At 45.3% G+C, this 19,231-nt stretch overlaps 1 protein-coding gene across 1 annotated transcript; it reads right to left on the reverse strand.

Moving 5' to 3' along the window:
* Positions 1 to 4,818: 4,818 nt before the first annotated feature.
* LOC139382692 (extracellular calcium-sensing receptor-like) lies at positions 4,819 to 12,714 on the reverse strand. Its single transcript, XM_071126784.1, has 11 exons — positions 12,485 to 12,714; positions 12,081 to 12,372; positions 11,578 to 11,820; positions 11,348 to 11,443; positions 10,866 to 11,181; positions 10,605 to 10,777; positions 10,219 to 10,449; positions 7,195 to 7,318; positions 6,123 to 6,316; positions 5,554 to 5,832; positions 4,819 to 5,445 (listed from the first exon to the last, which is right to left on the reverse strand). Exons 1-11 carry the CDS (start codon positions 12,712 to 12,714, stop codon positions 5,017 to 5,019), a joined length of 2,607 nt encoding a protein of 868 aa, XP_070982885.1. The 3' UTR covers positions 4,819 to 5,016.
* Positions 12,715 to 19,231: the final 6,517 nt, after the last annotated feature.

Consider the following 19,231-nt stretch of genomic DNA (forward strand, 5'->3'; position numbering starts at 1 on the left):
AGGAGGCTTAACCTGTGGTTAATTTCCATGCCAGCCAGGTGGGCTACTCCGGTTTTAAAGAGTAGCAATGTGCTTAACTTCTTAAGGTATAGGGGGCAGCATTTTCACTTTTGGATAAATAGCGTGCCCAATTTCAACTTCCTGCTACTCATGCCAAGAATATAAGATATGCATATTAGTGGTAGATCTGGATAGACAACACTCTGACGTTTCTAAACCTGTTTGAATTATGTCTGTGAGTATAACAGAACTTATGTAGCAGGCAAAACTCAGAGGACTAACCGTTCAGATTTTTTCACTGAGTTCTCATTTCTCTGTCTGTTCAGTAATTTCTCATTTGCAAACGACATTTCTTATGAACTTGTTCTCCATTCCTACCACTTCCACTGGGTGTCACCAGTCTTTGGAATTTGGTTGAGGTTATTCCTCTGTGCAATGAAGAAGTAGGGCCAACTAGGAACTGCGTAACACTGTTGAGAGCTGCGCAAGACTTCAAAAGTAGCTTGGTTTGTTGTGTTCCTGTATTGAACACAGATAGACCCGTCTTCAATTTGATCGATTATTAACGTTTAAAAATACCTAAAGATGTATTACAAAAGTAGTTTGAAATATTTTGGCAAAGTTTACAGGTAACTTTTGAAATATTTTGTAGTGACGTTGGGCAATTTGGAAGCTGTTTTTTTTCTGGATCAAACGCGCAAAATAAATTGACATTTTGGATACATATGGACGGAATGAATCGAACAAAAGGAGCAATTGTGATGTTTATGGGACATATTGGAGTGCCAACAAAATAAGCTTGTCAAAGGTAAGGCATGTTTTATATTTTACTTCTGTGTTTAGTTTTTTATTCATTTTATTTCTCCTTTATTTAACCAGGTAGGCTAGTTGAGAACAAGTTCTCATTTACAACTGAGACCTGGCCAAGATAAAGCAAAGCAGTTCGACACAATACAACAACACAGAGTTACACATGGAATAAAACAAACATATAGTCAATAATACAGTAGAAACAAGTCTATATATGATGTGAGCAAATGAGGTGAGATAAGGGAGGTAAAAGGCAAAAAAAGGCCATGGTGGCCCAGTAAATACAATATAGCAAGTAAAACACTGGAATGGTAGATTTGCAGTGGAAGAATGTGCAAAGTAGAAATAAAAATAATGGGGTGCAAAGGAGCAAAATAAATAAATTAATTTAATTAAATTCTAGATAACTTTGGATTGGAGATGTTTGATATGGGTCTGGAAGGAGAGTTTATAGTCTAACCAGACACCTAAGTATTTGTAGTTGTCCACGTATTCTAAGTCAGAGCCGTCCAGAGTAGTGATGTTGGACAGGCGGGCAGGTGCAGGTAGCGATCGGTTGAAGAGCATGCATTTAGTTTTACTTGTATTTAAGAGCAATTGGAGGCCACGGAAGGAGAGTTGTATGGCATTGAAGCTTGCCTGGAGGGTTGTTAAAATAACACAGTGTCCAAAGAAGGGCCGGAAGTATACAGAATGGTTTCGTCTGCGAAGAGGTGGATCAGAGACTCACCAGCAGCAAGAGCGACCTCATTGATGTATACAGAGAAGAGAGTCGGTCCAAGAATTGAACCCTGTGGCACCCCCATAGACTAGTGTAGTTTAGTGTAGCTCCTGCAGGTTTGAAATATGCTACCCTCTTTGTTTACCGTTGTGCTATCATCAGATAATAGCTTCTTATGGTTTCGCCGAAAAGCCTTTAAAAATCTAACATGTTGGCTGGATTCACAACGAGTGTAGCTTTAATTGAGTATCTTACATGTGTGATTTAATGAAAGTTAGATTTTTTCTATCATTTTATTTGAATTTGCAGCGCTGCATTTTCCCTGGTTTTTGGCCAAGTGGGACGCACGCGTCGCCTATACCATAAGAAGTTAACATTGAAGAATAAATATAGTAGTCCTAGCTTATAGAAATCTGATGGGATACTCCTCATTTTTAATAGAGGCCATCGAAACTCTGTTTTCTCATGCAATTGCACAGCCTATTGAAATGTTGTGCAACATGAGCTTCTAGGAACAATTATTTCATTCAATGGAACAATAAGCTATGAGGAGCTCTCGATGCGCAACCGTGCAATCTGAATGCAGCATAACAGCCCAACTCCTTATTATTGTGCTCCTGAGTGGAGCAGCGGTCTAAGGTACTGCATCTCAGTGCAAGAGGCATCACTACAGTCCCTGGTTTGAAATCCAGGCTGTATTACATCCTGCCATGATTGGGAGTCCCATAGGGCGGCGAACAATTGGCCCAGCGTCGTCCGGGTTATGGCGGGTTAGGCAGCCAATAAGAATTTGTTCTTAACTGACTAAAATAACACACCTACTCCTTGTTGTTCAGCATAACACCCCTACTCCTTATTGTACAGCATAACGGCTGTTCTCCTTGTGGTACAATATAACAACCGTAGTCCTTGTTGTACATCACAACAGCCCTACTACTCCTTATTGTTCAGCATAACAGCCCGACTCCTTGTGGTACATCACAACAGCCCTACTCCTTATTGTTCAGAATAACGGCCCTACTCCTTGTGGTACATCATAACAGCCCTACTCCTTGTTGTACGTCATAACAGCCCTACTCCTTGTGGTACATCACAACAGCCCTACTCCTTGTTGTACGTCATAACAGCCCTACTCCTTGTTGTACGTCATAACAGCCCTACTCCTTGTGGTACATCATAACAGCCCTACTCCTTGTGGTACATCACAACAGCCCTACTCCTTGTTGTACATCATAACAGCCCTACTCCTTGTTGTACGTCATAACAGCCCTACTCCTTGTGGTACATCATAACAGCCCTACTCCTTGTTGTACGTCATAACAGCCCTACTCCTTGTGGTACATCATAACAGCCCTACTCCTTGTGGTACATCACAACAGCCCTACTCCTTGTTGTACGTCATAACAGCCCTACTCCTTGTTGTTAATCATAACAGCCCTACTCCTTGTGGTACATCATAACAGCCCTACTCCTTGTGGTACATCACAACAGCCCTACTCCTTGTTGTACATCACAACAGCCCTACTCCTTGTGGTACATCACAACAGCCCAACTCCTTGTTGTTATTTATTTTCACTGTGTATTTATTCCTCACCAAATACAGTATAATATGAAAGAGGTCCCGTCAGCATTTCACTGGTAGTCTACACCTGTTGTTTAACAAGCATGTGACAAATTTAATTTTGATTTGATTTTAGGAAGGAGATATGGGGAGAGGAGAGGTTCCCACCGTGGGAAAGCAAACAGTGGAATATGCCTGTTTGCATTTTAGTGTACGATGAGGGACAAACACACACACGCACACTGGATGATGAAGGAATCTCTTCCACCATGAGTTGACGTAATCGTTAATGGTATTGTTGAGTTTATATAGACATATTTCATTCTGACACATTATATGACTATACAGTTAAAGTCAGAAGTTTACATACACTTAGGTTGGAGTTATTAAAACTATTTTTCAACAACTCCACAAATTTCATGTTAAGAAACTATAGTTTTGGCAAGTCGGTTAAGACATATACTTTGTGCATGACACAAGTCATTTTTCCAACAATTGTTTACAGACAGATTATTTAATTTATAATTCACTGTATCACAATTCCAGCTGGTCAGAAGTTTACATACACAATTTTACTGTGCCTTTAAACAGCTTGGAAAATTCCAGAAAAGGATGTCATAGCTTTAGGAGCTTCTGATAGGCTAATTGACATCATTTGAGTCAATTGGAGGTGTACCTGTGGATGTATTTCAAGGCCTATCTTCAAACTCAGTGCCTCTTTGCTTGACTTCATGGGAAAATCCAAAGAAATCAGCCCAGACCTCAGAAAAATAATTGTAGACCTCCACAAGTCTGGAACATCCTTGGGATCCATTTCCAAATGCCTGAAGATACCACGTTCATCTACACAAACAATAGTACGCAAGTATAAACACCATGGGACCACGCAGCCGTCATACAGCTCAGGAAGGAGACGCGTTCTGTCTCCTAGAGATGAACGTACATTGGTGCGAAAAGTGCAAATTAATCCCAGAACAGCAAAGGACCTTGTGAAGATGCTGGAGGAAACAGGTACAAAAGTATCTATATCCACAGTAAAATGAGTCCTATATCGACATAACCTGAAGGCCTATCGGGCAAGGGAAAAGCCACTGCTCCAAAACCGCCAGAAAAAAAGCCAGTTTGCAACTGCACAGGAAGTTAAAGCTTGGTCGCAAATGGGTTTTCAAAATGGACAATGACCCCAAGCATACTTCCAAAGTTGTGGCAAAATGGCTTAAGAACAAAAAAGTCAAGGTATTGGAGTGGCCATCACAAAGCCCTGACCTCAATCCTATAGAACATTTGTGGCGCAGAACTGAAAAAGTGTGTGAGCAAGGAGGCCTACGAACCGGTCTCAATTACACCAGCTCTGTCAAGAACAATGGGCCAAAATTCACCCAACTTATTGTGGGAAGCTTGTGGAAGGCTACCGAAAACGTTTGATCCAAGTTAAACAATTTAAAGGCAATGCTAAAAATACTAATTGAGTGTATGTAAACTTCTGACCCACTGGGAATGTGATGAAAGAAATAAAGTCTGAAATGAAATAAATCACTCTCTCTACGGTTATTCTGACATTTCACATTCTTAAAATAAAGTGGTGATCCTAACTGACCTTAGACAGGGACTTTTTACTAGGATTAAATGTCAGGAATTGTGAAAAACTGAGTTTAAATGCATTTGGCTAACGTGTATGTAAACTTCCGACATCAACTGTTGGTATTAACAAGGTAATATGGTGAAAGTTTACCAGGAAATGTATGTTTTCAAACAGAATGGACATTCTACAATCCTTAAATCCCGAAATGAGTATGTGTCATTTGTCCCTCATGTTTCTTGGTGGTTTCTAATTGGACATCATGTGTTTCTTGGTGGTTTCTATTTGTCCATCATGTGTTTCTTGGTGGTTTCTAATTGTCCATCATGTGTTTCTTGGTGGTTTCTATTTGGACATCATGTGTTTCTTGGTGTTTCTCTTTGGTCTCAGGAGGATGATGAAACACTTTGGAGCAAACAGACAGAACAGCAGCCCAAAGCTGGATGCTAAGATGGCAAATATCTCCACAGCTACAGTGTACTTCCCAGGAGAGCTGACGTAGGCAGGGACGAAGGAGATCCATACAGCACAGAAGATCAGCATGCTGAAGGTGATGAACTTGGCCTCGTTGAAGTTGTCAGGGAGTTTCCTGGCCAGGAAGGCTAAGAGGAGACAGAGAGAGGCCAGCAAGCCAATATAGCCCAGCACCAGAGAGAAGCCGACCACAGAGCCCACGTCACACTCCAGGACCACCCTCGGCCCCCGACCCTCTCTGCCGCCCCGCTCAGCCGGCCGGGGTGGAGCTAGGGCCAGCCACAGCACACAGATCAGCACCTGTGGAAGGGAAAGGGGTATGGAAGGAAAACACACAGTCACCATAACAACAGAATACGGTCAGTGAAGGAAATAAAGAAATTCCAATAGTAAAAACTAGATGTTCACCTGGATGAGTGTGCAGATGGAGATGCCCATCCTTTGCTGAGCTGGGCTGAAGTATCTCATCAGGTTCTCTCCAGGCAGAGTGGCCCTGAAGGCCACCAGCACCACCACAGTCCTGCTGAGCAGACAGGAGATGCAGAACACAAAGCTTACACCAAACAGGGTGTGTCTCAGCATGCAAGTCCATGGCTTCGGCCAGCCAATGAAAACCAGTGCACACAGGAAGCAGAGTTTGAGTGACAGCAGGAGCAGGAAGCTGAGCTCAGAGTTGTTGGCTTTCACCTGGAACGAGACAGAGAATGATCATTTAGACAGAGTGATGTCATAAATCTCGTCCTTATGTGACACAGTACGAACTGATGTCTCTCATGCAATGGAACGTATTATTTGCAATGTCAGTAGAGTTGACTCAACAAATCACAGCACAGATTGAAGGGTACACCTCCAGCTTTTACTTCCTGACATCGGGAACACTCAACATGTCTGCCAGTCCATCCGTTATGCCGTCATTGACTTGAATGGGGACACCCGTTCAATTCATTGTATTTCTATGATCACATGATTCAACTCACCAGGGGCGTATGGCGGTGGTAGAAGAAGGTGGCCAGGGCACCAGCTGTGAGCGTTGCCCCGGAAACTGAGATGACGGACAGGATGACGCCCATGGTGTCGCTGTAGGAGAGGAAGTCCGCCAGCTGTGGGACGCAGGCCGTACGATCTGGGTTGGACCAGAACCGCTCTGGACACCTGATACACTCAACTGACCCTGACAGAGAAGGAACAGAAATCAAGAGTCAGAATCAGAACCAGTCAGAATCAGAACCAGTCAGAACCAAGACCAGTCAGAACCAGGACCAGTCAGAATCAGTCAGAACCAGGACCAGTCAGAATCAGAATCAGTCAGATCCAGGACCAGTTAGGACCCGGACCAGTCAGGACCAGGACCAGTCAGAACCAGGACTAGTCAGGGCCAGGACCATTCAGAATCAGGACCATTCAGAATCAGGACCAGTCAGAACGAGGACCAGTCAGAATCGGGACCAGTCAGAATCAGACCAGTCAGAACCAGTCAGGATCAGGACCAGTCAGGATCAGGACCAGTCAGGATCCGGACCAGTCAGGATCCGGACCAGTCAGAATCAGAACCAGTCAGGATCAGGACCAGTCAGAATCAGGACCAGTCAGAACGAGGACGGGTCAGAATCAGGACCAGTCAGAATCAGGAACAGTCAGTACCAGTCAGGATCAGGACCAGTCAGAATCAGGACCAGTCAGAACCAGTCAGAATCAGGACCAGTCAGAATCAGGACCAGTCAGAACCAGGACCAGTCAGAATCAGGACCAGTCAGAACCAGTCAGAATCAGGACCAGTTAGAATCAGGACCAGTTAGAATCAGGACCAGTCAGGATCAGGACCAGTCCGAACCAGACAGAATCAGGACCAGTCAGAATCAGCACCAGTCAGAACCAGGACCAGTCAGAATCAGGAACAGTCAGAATCAGGACCAGATACGAATGGGGACCAGTCAGACTCAGGACCAGTCAGAATCAGGACCAGTCAGAATCAGGACCAGTCAGAATCAGGACCAGGCAGAATCAGGACCAGTCAAATATGAATTGGAATGAGAAAAGTTGATAGATGACCTGTTGTGTTGCTGATCTCTCCCTCAGCGCAGGACAGACAGTCGAAGCAGCAAACGGGCCTCCCCTTCTGTACCGCATGTCTGGTACCAGGGGGGCAGGCAGCACTGCATATAGACACAGGGACCTACCAGACGGTGGGGAGGACGCAGTCATCATCATCATCATCATCACTATTATCACCATTATTACACACACACACACACACACACACACACACACACACACACACACACAGAGAGGCAGGTTTGCCGGGCCCCTCTGGGGACTAGGTGAGGAATCTGACCACACAAATATCTCACATTCAGTATCATATTGATGACAGATCTTCCTGTCTGAACTAACATTCAGTATCAAATTGATGACAGGTCTTCCTGTCTGAACTAAAATTCAGTATCAAATTGATGACAGATCTTCCTGTCTGAACTAACATTCAGTATCATATTGATGACAGAGCTTCCTGTCTGAACTAACATTCAGTATCATATTGATGACAGAGCTTCCTGTCTGAACTAACATTCAGTATCATATTGATGACAGAGCTTCCTGTCTGAACTAACATTCAGTATCATATTGATGACAGAGCTTCCTGTCTGAACTAACATTCAGTATCATATTGATGACAGAGCTTCCTGTCTGAACTAACATTCAGTATCATATTGATGACAGAGCTTCCTGTCTGAACTAACATTCAGTATCATATTGATGACAGAGCTTCCTGTCTGAACTAACATTCAGTATCATATTGATGAAAGAGCTTCCTGTCTGAACTAACATTCAGTATCATATTGATGACAGAGCTTCCTGTCTGAACTAACATTCAGTATCATATTGATGAAAGAGCTTCCTGTCTGAACTAACATTCAGTATCATATTGATGAAAGAGCTTCCTGTCTGAACTAACATTCAGTATCATGTTGTTGACAGAGCTTCCTGTCTGAACTAACATTCAGTATCGTATTGTTGACAGAGCTTCCTGTCTGAACTAACATTCAGTATCATATTGATGACAGAGCTTCCTGTCTGAACTAACATTCAGTATCATATTGATGACAGAGCTTCCTGTCTGAACTAACATTCAGTATCATATTGATGACAGAGCTTCCTGTCTGAACTAACATTCAGTATCATATTGATGAAAGAGCTTCCTGTCTGAACTAACATTCAGTATCATATTGATGAAAGAGCTTCCTGTCTGAACTAACATTCAGTATCATGTTGTTGACAGAGCTTCCTGTCTGAACTAACATTCAGTATCGTATTGTTGACAGAGCTTCCTGTCTGAACTAACATTCAGTATCATATTGATGACAGAGCTTCCTGTCTGAACTAACATTCAGTATCATATTGTTGACAGAGCTTCCTGTCTGAACTAACATTCAGTATCATGTTGTTGACAGAGCTTCCTGTCTGAACTAACATTCAGTATCATGTTGTTGACAGAGCTTCCTGTCTGAACTAACATTCAGTATCGTATTGTTGACAGAGCTTCCTGTCTGAACTAACATTCAGTATCATGTTGTTGACAGAGCTTCCTGTCTGAACTAACATTCAGTATCGTATTGTTGACAGAGCTTCCTGTCTGAACTAACATTCAGTATCATGTTGTTGACAGAGCTTCCTGTCTGAACTAACATTCAGTATCATGTTGTTGACAGAGCTTCCTGTCTGAACTAACATTCAGTATCATATTGATGACAGAGCTTCCTGTCTGAACTAACATTCAGTATCATATTGATGACAGAGCTTCCTGTCTGAACTAACATTCAGTATCGTATTGATGACAGAGCTTCCTGTCTGAACTAACATTCAGTATCATATTGATGAAAGAGCTTCCTGTCTGAACTAACATTCAGTATCATATTGATGACAGAGCTTCCTGTCTGAACTAACATTCAGTATCATATTGATGACAGAGCTTCCTGTCTGAACTAACATTCAGTATCATATTGATGACAGAGCTTCCTGTCTGAACTAACATTCAGTATCGTATTGATGACAGAGCTTCCTGTCTGAACTAACATTCAGTATCATATTGATGAAAGAGCTTCCTGTCTGAACTAACATTCAGTATCATATTGATGACAGAGCTTCCTGTCTGAACTAACATTCAGTATCATATTGATGACAGAGCTTCCTGTCTGAACTAACATTCAGTATCATGTTGTTGACAGAGCTTCCTGTCTGAACTAACATTCAGTATCATATTGTTGACAGAGCTTCCTGTCTGAACTAACATTCAGTATCATGTTGTTGACAGAGCTTCCTGTCTGAACTAACATTCAGTATCATATTGATGACAGAGCTTCCTGTCTGAACTAACATTCAGTATCATGTTGTTGACAGAGCTTCCTGTCTGAACTAACATTCAGTATCATATTGTTGACAGAGCTTCCTGTCTGAACTAACATTCAGTATCATGTTGTTGACAGAGCTTCCTGTCTGAACTAACATTCAGTATCATATTGTTGACAGAGCTTCCTGTCTGAACTAACATTCAGTATCATGTTGTTGACAGAGCTTCCTGTCTGAACTAACATTCAGTATCATATTGATGAAAGAGCTTCCTGTCTGAACTAACATTCAGTATCATATTGTTGACAGAGCTTCCTGTCTGAACTAACATTCAGTATCATATTGATGACAGAGCTTCCTGTCTGAACTAACATTCAGTATCATATTGATGAAAGAGCTTCCTGTCTGAACTAACATTCAGTATCATATTGTTGACAGAGCTTCCTGTCTGAACTAACATTCAGTATCATATTGATGACAGAGCTTCCTGTCTGAACATTTTTATATTATATTATTATTATATTTGGTGTTTTTTTCTCTTTCTCTTTGCTGTATGTCTGCCTCAGGGTGACACGCCAAACAAGTCTCTTTCTCTAACGCACACACACACACACACACACACACACACACACACACACACACACACACACACACACACACACACACACACACACACACACACACACACACACAACTCTCTGCTTCAGAGAAACCAAGCTAAATGGTACTCACCTCATCTCCGCTGCCCCCTCCCCACACCACCTTCTCCATATTGATGTGAAACTGGTCGTCCACTCCCACTGAAGACAGAAAATGGCCGACCTGGACAAACTCTGCTGTCCCCTCGTGGGTCACATGCCAGTTGATGATGTCATAAGAGGCAGGCGGATCACCATGCATGTCGAAGTGGATCAAATCCCCCACAGGAGTACTGAAGTTCACTCTCCTCAGATAATGAGCAATCTCAAAGACAAAAGGTTTATTGAAACAGGATTAAGAGTTAGAACCAGTGGTGGCTTTGGGCTTTTAGTGCTCAACACGTATAAAGTGATTCCATTGTATCCTGACTGGAAACGTTAGAGTTGTTAACCTGAAAACAGATCAACATGGTATTGCACCTGGCTGGGCTGAAGCTTCCTGACATCAGGGCACTGTCCACTATTAAAGGGTCCCTCCCCTGGTGGACAGGCCACCATGTCCTGAATGGCGTGGGCGATGGCGTAAACAGCCTTGTACACATTGTAGCTGGCTCTCAGCTGAGACACGTCAGCATACTGGCTCTCCCCCTCACCTAGGATTGACACTTCATTTTACTGAGACAACATCGGGAATGGATCAGGACACATAAAACAGAGCATTAGTTGTAAACTTTCTCTCACCTATGACCTCTGAACCAGTACACTGTCGCCGGGACGACGGGGTCATGCTGAGGTCAATCCCCAGAGAACACCCCAAAATTTCCTCCCACAATTCCCTCAGGAAGGGGTCGGATTTCTGGTAGTCCCCATCAGGACGGAGGCGTGTTAGGAAAGGGCCCAGGCTGGGAATGACAGCTTTCTTCAGGGCAAATCCAATAGTCCCGGCAAGAGAGGGCAGGTTTTTTGGGGAAGAGAGAGTAGAGTAGGTGACCCAGGCTTCCGAGGCGATCCACTGCCTGTCTGTTATGTTCTGACGGACAACCTCTTCCATCAGGGCCTGAAGAATGAGACGGTTAAAAAGATCAAGATAGTCAAGTTGAAGTACATGATTATCAATAAGAAAATACTTGTCTATAAAGGGCATCAAGACATGGTAGGACAAAAACACTCTGCTACAGTTGTGTAACAAATACTTAACAATACTCTGACCAGTAACTGATTACCCGTGCATCCTGAGCAATGGCAAATGTTACCACCACTCTGGCAGTAGATCCTCTGATGGTGTCCACGATGTGCTTCATCCGTCTCTGAGATGGTACCTTGGGGATGCCCATCAGTGAGAGAAAGGGAAGAGAGTCAGAGAAAATCAGAGAGAGTGTTTATATTTTATATTCATGGAGAGGGGGCGAAGCAGAGTTACAGAGAGACAGAAATCATCAGAGTGAGGTCGTACCTTGGGGATGACCTCTGCGTAGGCGACACAAACCCCAGATCCTTGGAGATCTTGGAGAAGCATCTGAACCCCAAACTTTCCATAGTCATCATCCCCTGACACCAGCCCCACCCACTCCCAGCCCAGCTGATGCAGCAGCCTGGCCATGCCCCGAGCCTGGAAGGCATCGCTGGGTATCGTACGGAAGAACGACGGGTACCTCCAGTTGTCACTCAAACAGGCACAGGAGGCAAAATAACTCACCTGGGAGAGAACAGAGAGAGAGAGTCAGGGAGAATAAGAATTTGTAAGACTCAGAGATCAAAAGGAGAGAAGTGAAGAAGGAGAGAAGAAGTGAACATAGAGTCTTCAAGATAGATATTTAATTGAATGTGTAAGCGTTATCAAGAAATATATTTGAGTGTAATCTGTAAGAAAGTCATTTAGATAGACATTTGAATGTAATCTGTAAGAGAGTCGTTATCTCTTTCCATCCCAGTCTGTAATCCAACCCCATGCCTCACCATGGGTAAATCAAACGGCCCGAGGGTCTGTGCCACCACGATGGAGGCTGAGGAGCGGGAATCACCGATGATGACGGGCACCTCAGGGGTTGCTCCACACTCTGTGCCTGCCACAGAGGCCTCCTGGCCTGTCACCATGGCTAGGGCTGCTCCCAGAGTAGTACCCTCTGCCAGGCATGTGTCAGCAGCCAGGAACCCCAGGGTGAGGTTAGGAAGGAGGAATGGGTCGCGGTTAATCTCCTCCACCGCAAAGATCATAGTCTGGAGCCAGCGGTAAGCACGCTGGTTGAATCTGACAGATAGAGGAAGGGAAGAGACAGGTAGAGAGGAGGTGACTGAAAACACTTTACACGTGAAAACAATGACATAAAGCTGTCATCACACATCACTTGGGAGTTGCGTACATTGTACATGTCACATTTCCCTCAATACTCCGGAACTCCTGCTCTGGTAGAGGGGCTTCCACATGGACGGGGAACAGGCCTCCAATGACCACATCTCCTGCCCGATAAACACTGCCCGAGATGGGGTTAGCCATCAGCCGACAGGCCCCCCCTCCACCTCCAGACTGACCACAGACATACCCAGGGATAGGGAGGCAGCAGAGCAGCCACAGCCAGCCACAGAGGCACATCACCTGGATAGAGACAAGGTCGAGGACTAGGAAAGTCCGTCACCTGGAGGAGAGAGATCAAAGCAAGATCGTACAGACAGAACACTGAGTACATAGAATGACATGAACAAAGAAACGCTAGCAATTAAGAGCTGCACTATACACCACGGACACCTGTAACCAGACAGTTGTATGAAACAACAGTGATAAACACACAAAAAAACATGTTCCATCTCTGCCCTACCTATCAACAGTAAACCTTATCCTGGTGAGAGAGACGGACAGACAGACAGAGAGGATGAGTGTCTGTCAGTCTAGCATCTCCTGCAGAGAGTGAAAGAGGGAGAGGAAGAGGAGAGAAGGGGAGATGCTGATATAGGGAGAAATGAGCCCCCGGCTAAAAAACAGGCACACAGCCACCAGGGGGTGCTTGTAGGGATGGGTGGGGCAGGAGGGGGTTAATTGGGGCATGTTATTGGAGGATAACTTGGGGAACAGGTAATTGAGGGTAATTGGAGAAAGCCTATGAGGGTGATGTTATTGAAGGTAATGTAGTAGGAGAGGAGATGTGTAGAGAGAGAGAGAGAGAGAGAGAAGGAGAGAGATAAAGAGAGAGGGAGAGAGAAGGAGAGAGAAAGAGAAGAGAGAGAGAGAGAGGGAGAGACAAGGAGAGAGAGAGAGAGAGAGAGAGAGAGAGAGAGAGAGAGAAGGAGAGAAGGAGAGAGAGAGAGAGAGAGAGAGAGAGAGAGAGAGAGAGAGAGAGGAGAGAGAGAGAGAGAGGAGAGAAGGAGAGAAGGAGAGAAAGAGAGAGGGAAGGAGAGAGAGAGAGAGAGAAGGAGAGAGAGAGAGAGAGAGAGAGAGAAGGAGAGAAGGAGAGAGAGAGAGAGAGAAGGAGAGAGAGAGAGAAGGAGAAGGAGAGAGAGAGAGAGAGAGCGAGAGAGCGAGAGAGCGAGAGAGAGAGAAGGAGAGAGAGAGAGAGAGAGAGAGAGAGGGAGAGAGAAGGAGAGAGAGAGAGAAGGAGAGAGTTAGAGAGAGAGAGAAGGAGAGAGAAGGAGGGAGAGAGAGAGAGAGAGAGAGAGAGAGAGCGAGAGAAAGAGAGAGAGAGAGAGTGAGTGAGTGAGTGGGTGAGTGAGTGAGTGAGTGAGTGAGTGAGTGAGTGAGTGAGTGAGTGAGTGAGTGAGGGGGAGAAGAAAGAAGTACATTTTCCTTCCCTAACCTCTCCCTGAGCTGTACCAATGACAGCAGGTTGTTGTTAGGGATAATTGCATGTAATTGAAGAATGACTATGACACTGAAGTTAATCACTTTAATTACCACAGTCGCTGAGAACATGAGGTCATAAATCATTTCCTCCTATTCTCGCTCTCTCTCCCTCTCTCTGTCTAGTACTTATCAAGAGTAATTCCACTGAGATGGGGTCTGTGTTCTGTTTGAGCCTGACACACAGGAAAATGTGGTGATTAGTGTGTGTGTGTGTGTGTGTGTGTGTGTGTGTGTGTGTGTGTGTGTGTGTGTGTGTGTGTGTGTGTGTGTGTGTGTGTGTGGTGTGTGTGTGTGTGTGTGTGTGTGTGTGTGTGTGTGTGTGTGTGTGTGTGTGTGTGTGTGTGTGTGTAGAAGTCTAGTGCTGCATCAACAGGAGTGCTGGAAAGGTCTGTTGTGAAAGGCAGGGGCAAGAGAGAGAAAGATATTTAATGTTGAGGAGAATATCAGCACCTACTCATCCAATTACACCTCAATTCTATACTCTCCTTCACCCCCTCTCCCCTATTCTATACTCTCCCTCACCCTCTCTCCCCTATTCTATACTCTCCCTCACCCTCTCTCCCCTATTCTATACTCTCCCTCACCCTCTCTCCCCTATTCTGCTCCTCTCCCTCTACTCTCCCTCTCTCCCCTATTCTGCTGCTCTCCCTCTACTCTCCCTCTCTCCCCTATTCTGCTCCTCTCCCTCTCTCCCCTATTCTGCTCCTCTCCCTCTCTCCCTTGTTCTGCTTCTCTCCCTCTACTCTCCCTCTCTCCCCTATTCTGCTGCTCTCCCTCTCTCCCCTATTCTGCTCCTCTCCCTCTACTCTCCCTCTCTCCCCTATTCTGCTACTCTCCCTCTCTCCCCTATTCTGCTCCTCTCCCTCTCTCCCCTATTCTGCTACTCTCCCTCTCTCCCTTATTCTGCTCCTCTCCCTCTACTCTCCCTCTCTCCCCTATTCTGCTACTCTCCCTCTCTCCCCTATTCTGCTACTCTCCCTCTCTCCCCTATTCTGCTCCTCTCCCTCTCTACCCTATTCTGCTCCTCTCCCCCTCTCCCCTATTCTGCTGCTCTCCCTCTACTCTCCCTCTCTCCCCTATTCTGCTACTCTCCCTCTCTCCCCTATTCTGCTGCTCTCCCTCTACTCTCCCTCTCTCCCCTATTCTGCTCCTCTCCCTCTCTCCCCTATTCTGCTCCTCTCCCTCTCTCCCCTATTCTGCTACTCTCCCTCTACTCTCCCTCTCTCCCCTATTCTTCTACTCTCCCTTTACTCTCCCTCTCTCCCCTATTCTTCTACTCTCCCTCTACTCTCCCTCTCTCCCCTATTCTGTTCATCTCCCTCTCCCCTATTCTTCTTCTCTACTCTCCCGCTCTCTCTCTCCCTTATTCTCGTCCTCTACTCTCACTCTCTCCCTTTTTCTCCTCCTCTACTCTCCCTCTCTCCGCTATCTTTCCCCTATTCTCCTCCTCTACTTTCCCTCTCTCCCCTATTCTCCTCCTCTACTCTCCCTCTCCCTCTCTGTCTCTTCCCTATTTTCCTCCTCTACTCTCCCTCTCTCCCCTATTCTCCTCCTCTACTCTCCCTCTCTCCCCTATTCTCCTCCTCTAATCTCCCTCTCCCTCTCTCCCCTATTCTCCTCCTCTACTTTCCCTCTCTCCCCTATTCTCCTCCTCTACTCTCCCTCTCCCTCTCTGTCTCTTCCCTATTCTCCTCCTCTACTCTCCCTCTCCCTCTTTCCCCTATTCTCCTCCTCTAATCTCCCTCTCCCTCTCTCCCCTATTCTCCTCCTCTACTCTCCCTCTCCCTCTCTCCTCTATTCTCCTCCTCTACTCTCCCTCTCGCTCTCTCCCCTATTCTCCTCCTCTACTCTCCCTCTCCCTCTCCCTCTCTCCCCTATTCTCCTCCTCTACTCTCCCTCTCTCTCCTATTCTCTTCCTCTACTCTCCCTCTCCCTCTCTCCCCTATTCTCCTCCTCTGCTCTCCCTCTCCCTCTCTCCCCTATTCTCCTCCTCTACTCTCCCTCTCCCTCTCTCCTCTATTCTCCTCCTCTACTCTCCCTCTCGCTCTCTCCCCTATTCTCCTCCTCTACTCTCCCTCTCCCTCTCCTTCTCTCCCCTATTCTCCTCCTCTACTCTCCCTCTCCCTCTCTCCCCTATTCTCCTCTACTCTCCCTCTCCCTCTCTCCCCTATTCTCCTCCTCTACTCTCCCTCTCCTTCTCTCCCCTATTCTCCTCCTCTACTCTCCCTCTCCCTCTCTCCCCTATTCTCCTCCTCTACTCTCCCTCTCCTTCTCTCCCCTATTCTCCTCCTCTACTCTCCCTCTCCCTCTCTCCCCTATTCTCCTCTACTCTCCCTCTCCCTCTCTCTGTATTCTTAGTTAGAGCCTAATGTTAGCTAGCTGACTGGCTCGCTAGCTAATGTTACGAGCATGATGTTATTATTCATATCCCAGAGCCGTTTGCTTTGCTAGTAAGAGCCTAATGTTAGCTAGCTAAAATTGAACCTGGTTGGTTAGCTACCACTACCAACAGATTCATGCAAGGGGTAGTAATGTCATGAGTTGGCACTGTGTTCATTGTTGTTTAACTAGCTAAGATTAGCTGACTGACTCGCTAGCTAACGTTACGTGACGTATATTATCGTACACGTTATTTACAGAGCTAGCTAGATACGTGTCTTAAGCTAAAGTGTACTGTTAGCTAGCTAGCTAACTTTATCTGGCTGGCTCCCTAGTTAGCGATAGGTGTATGATGTTATTATTCATATCCCAGAGTCGTTTGCTTGGCTAGTTAGAGCCTATTGTTAGCTAGCTAACATTGAACCTGGTTGGTTAGCTCCCAGCAGATTCATGCAGGTTAGTAACGACATGATATGGCACTACGTTCATTGTTGTTTAACTAGCTAACGTTAGCTAGCTGGCTTGCTAGCTCCCCAGCTAAAGGTGCTGCTCCTGGGGGGAGATCTGAAGAGGAGCCCTGGGTCTTTCACAGCTTGGGAGCAGACAAATGGTTGTAACGTTATGGGACGTATGATCTTACATTTGGTTTACCTAGCTAGGAGCTACATGTCTTAACAAAAGACACCACTATGTAAGTAACCATTTGGGTGCGTTTGTAAATTCAGTCAGAGTATGCCAGAGTGCAGAATAACGGATGAATCTACGAACGCACCCATTGAATATATCCAGAGGTAAACAAATCATCGACCAGTGTCAGGTGTGCGCTCTGAATGTTCCGAGAAAGAAACGAGATGGGTGGGGCTAAAGCTTAAGAGGGTGTGAATGATGCTGTATGGGTGTAGACATAGAAGAGCTCCCCAGTAGGTACCAAAACATTCAAAGGCTCTTTTCTCAAAAGTGAGTTTACAAGTTTATCAACTTTCAAAGCAGAATTACTTACCCATTGTTCCTCAAAAATGCAGTGTATGATATACAATTTTGTAGCTCTGAGTCTCTACTTTTATCAAATGTAAAAAACATAATTTCAAATTTTGCTACATAACTTTTTAGTGACAGGGGGCAGTATTCGGAAATTCGGATGAATGACGTGCCCAAAGTAAACTGCCTGTTACTCAGGCCCAGAAGCTGGATATGCATATACTTGGTAGAATTGGAAAGAAAACACTCTGAAGTTTCTAAAACTGTTAAAATAATGTCTGTGAGTATAACAGAACTGATTTGGCAGGCGAAAACCTGAGGAAAATCCATCCAGGAAGTGGATTTTTTTGATGCGAGTGGTTTTCCATTGAATGCCTATTGACTATGTAATTGGTTAGGGCCCAGATTGCAGTTCCTATGGCTTCCACTAGATGTCAACAGTCTTTAGACATGGTTTCAGGCTTGTTTTCTGAAAAACAGTACTGGTTTGCGAGCGTGACTGTGTGCCCGCCCTTCGTTCTTTTTCCTTTCTATTGAATACGCGATTGTCCAGTTGAAATATTATCGATTATTTCGATAATTGACAACCTGAGGATTAGTTATAAACATCGTTTGAGATGTTTCGACGAACTTTACCGGTACTTTTAGGATGCATTCTGCATGTTTTGACCGCCTTTGAGCCAGTGGATTACTGAACAAAACGCGCCAAAGTTTTTGGGATATAAAGAGGGACTTTATTGAGCAAAAGGTCAATTTAGTGTGCAACTGGGACCCTTCTGATTGCAACCATGAAGATCTTCAAAGGTAAGTCATTAATTTTATTGCTATTTCTGACTTTCGTGACTCATCTGCTCAGTTGGAAAATGTTTGTATGCTTTTGTGTGAGGGGCGCTGTCCTCAGAAACTAGCATGTTATGCTTTTGCCGTAAAGTCTTTTTGAAATCTGACAAAGCGGCTGGATTAACAAGAAGTTAATCTTTATGCCGATGTATAACACTTGTATTTTCATTAATGTTTATATTGACTATTTCTGTAATTTGAATTTGGCGCTCTGCAATTTCACCGGATGTTGTCAGGGTGGGTCGCTAGCAGCACGCCTGCGCCAGAGAGGATAAGATCGATTTGAGCCGGTCGGTCACATATAACCTGTCATTAGTCACATAGTTGTAAAGTCATAAGGACTATTGGATCTTCAATTGCACATCTTGTGAAGTTTACTTCCATGATAGTTCATAGATAGGTCTCTATGCTCCTCTTCACCTGCCTCATTGTCTGTCTGTGGCTTCACTGGGGCTAGGGTTGGAGCTCCAGGCCTCCGAGCGGGCAGGGAGGGGAATGCTCCCCAGCTAAAGGTGCTGCTCCTGGCGCGAGATCTGAAGAGGAGCCCTGGGTCTTTCACAGCTTGGGAGCAGACAAATGGTTGTTATGGAAACAGCTATCCTCCCTTTTTTGATTTCCCAAAACATAGGGGTCTATGTTTTGATGTGATCCCTGATACAGTCAGACACACACTTTAACTTCTGTCTGTCTGCCATGCATTTACTTCACTTTTCACATGGCCTCCCTCTGTCGGCCTCCCTCTGTCGGCCTCCCTCTGTCGGCCTCCCTCTGTCGGCCTCCCTCTGTCGGCCTCCCTGTGTCGGCCTCCCTCTGTCGGCCTCCCTGTGTCGGCCTCCCTGTGTCGGCCTCCCTGTGTCGGCCTCCCTGTGTCGGCCTCCCTGTGTCGGCCTCCCTCTGTCGGCCTCCCTCTGTCGGCCTTCTTGTGTGCTTTGTAATTGATGTGTGTTTGTAGAGAAAGTATCCTGTAGAGTTGCGAGGTCCATTTCATAGGAAATGAGGCCAATGGGGATGTGTGTGTACTCTCCACGTGTCATTCTCTGTGTGTGTGTTTTCTGCCAGAGTGTGTTTGTGTCTGTGT

Source organism: Oncorhynchus clarkii, chromosome 24, assembly GCF_045791955.1.
Source record: "Oncorhynchus clarkii lewisi isolate Uvic-CL-2024 chromosome 24, UVic_Ocla_1.0, whole genome shotgun sequence".
Lineage (NCBI taxonomy): Eukaryota > Metazoa > Chordata > Actinopteri > Salmoniformes > Salmonidae > Oncorhynchus > Oncorhynchus clarkii.

Bases quoted from the DNA above. Each gene is read 5' to 3' on its own strand.
- LOC139382692 (XM_071126784.1), bottom strand. From the start codon at position 12,714: ATGTGCCTCTGTGGCTGGCTGTGGCTGCTCTGCTGCCTCCCTATCCCT. The intron at 11,821-12,080 runs GTGAGGCATGGG...GTTCTCTCCCAG, and splicing joins GGCCGTTTGATTTACCCATG to GTGAGTTATTTTGCCTCCTG. The intron at 11,444-11,577 runs GTACGACCTCAC...GGCATCCCCAAG, and splicing joins ACGCAGAGGTCATCCCCAAG to GTACCATCTCAGAGACGGAT.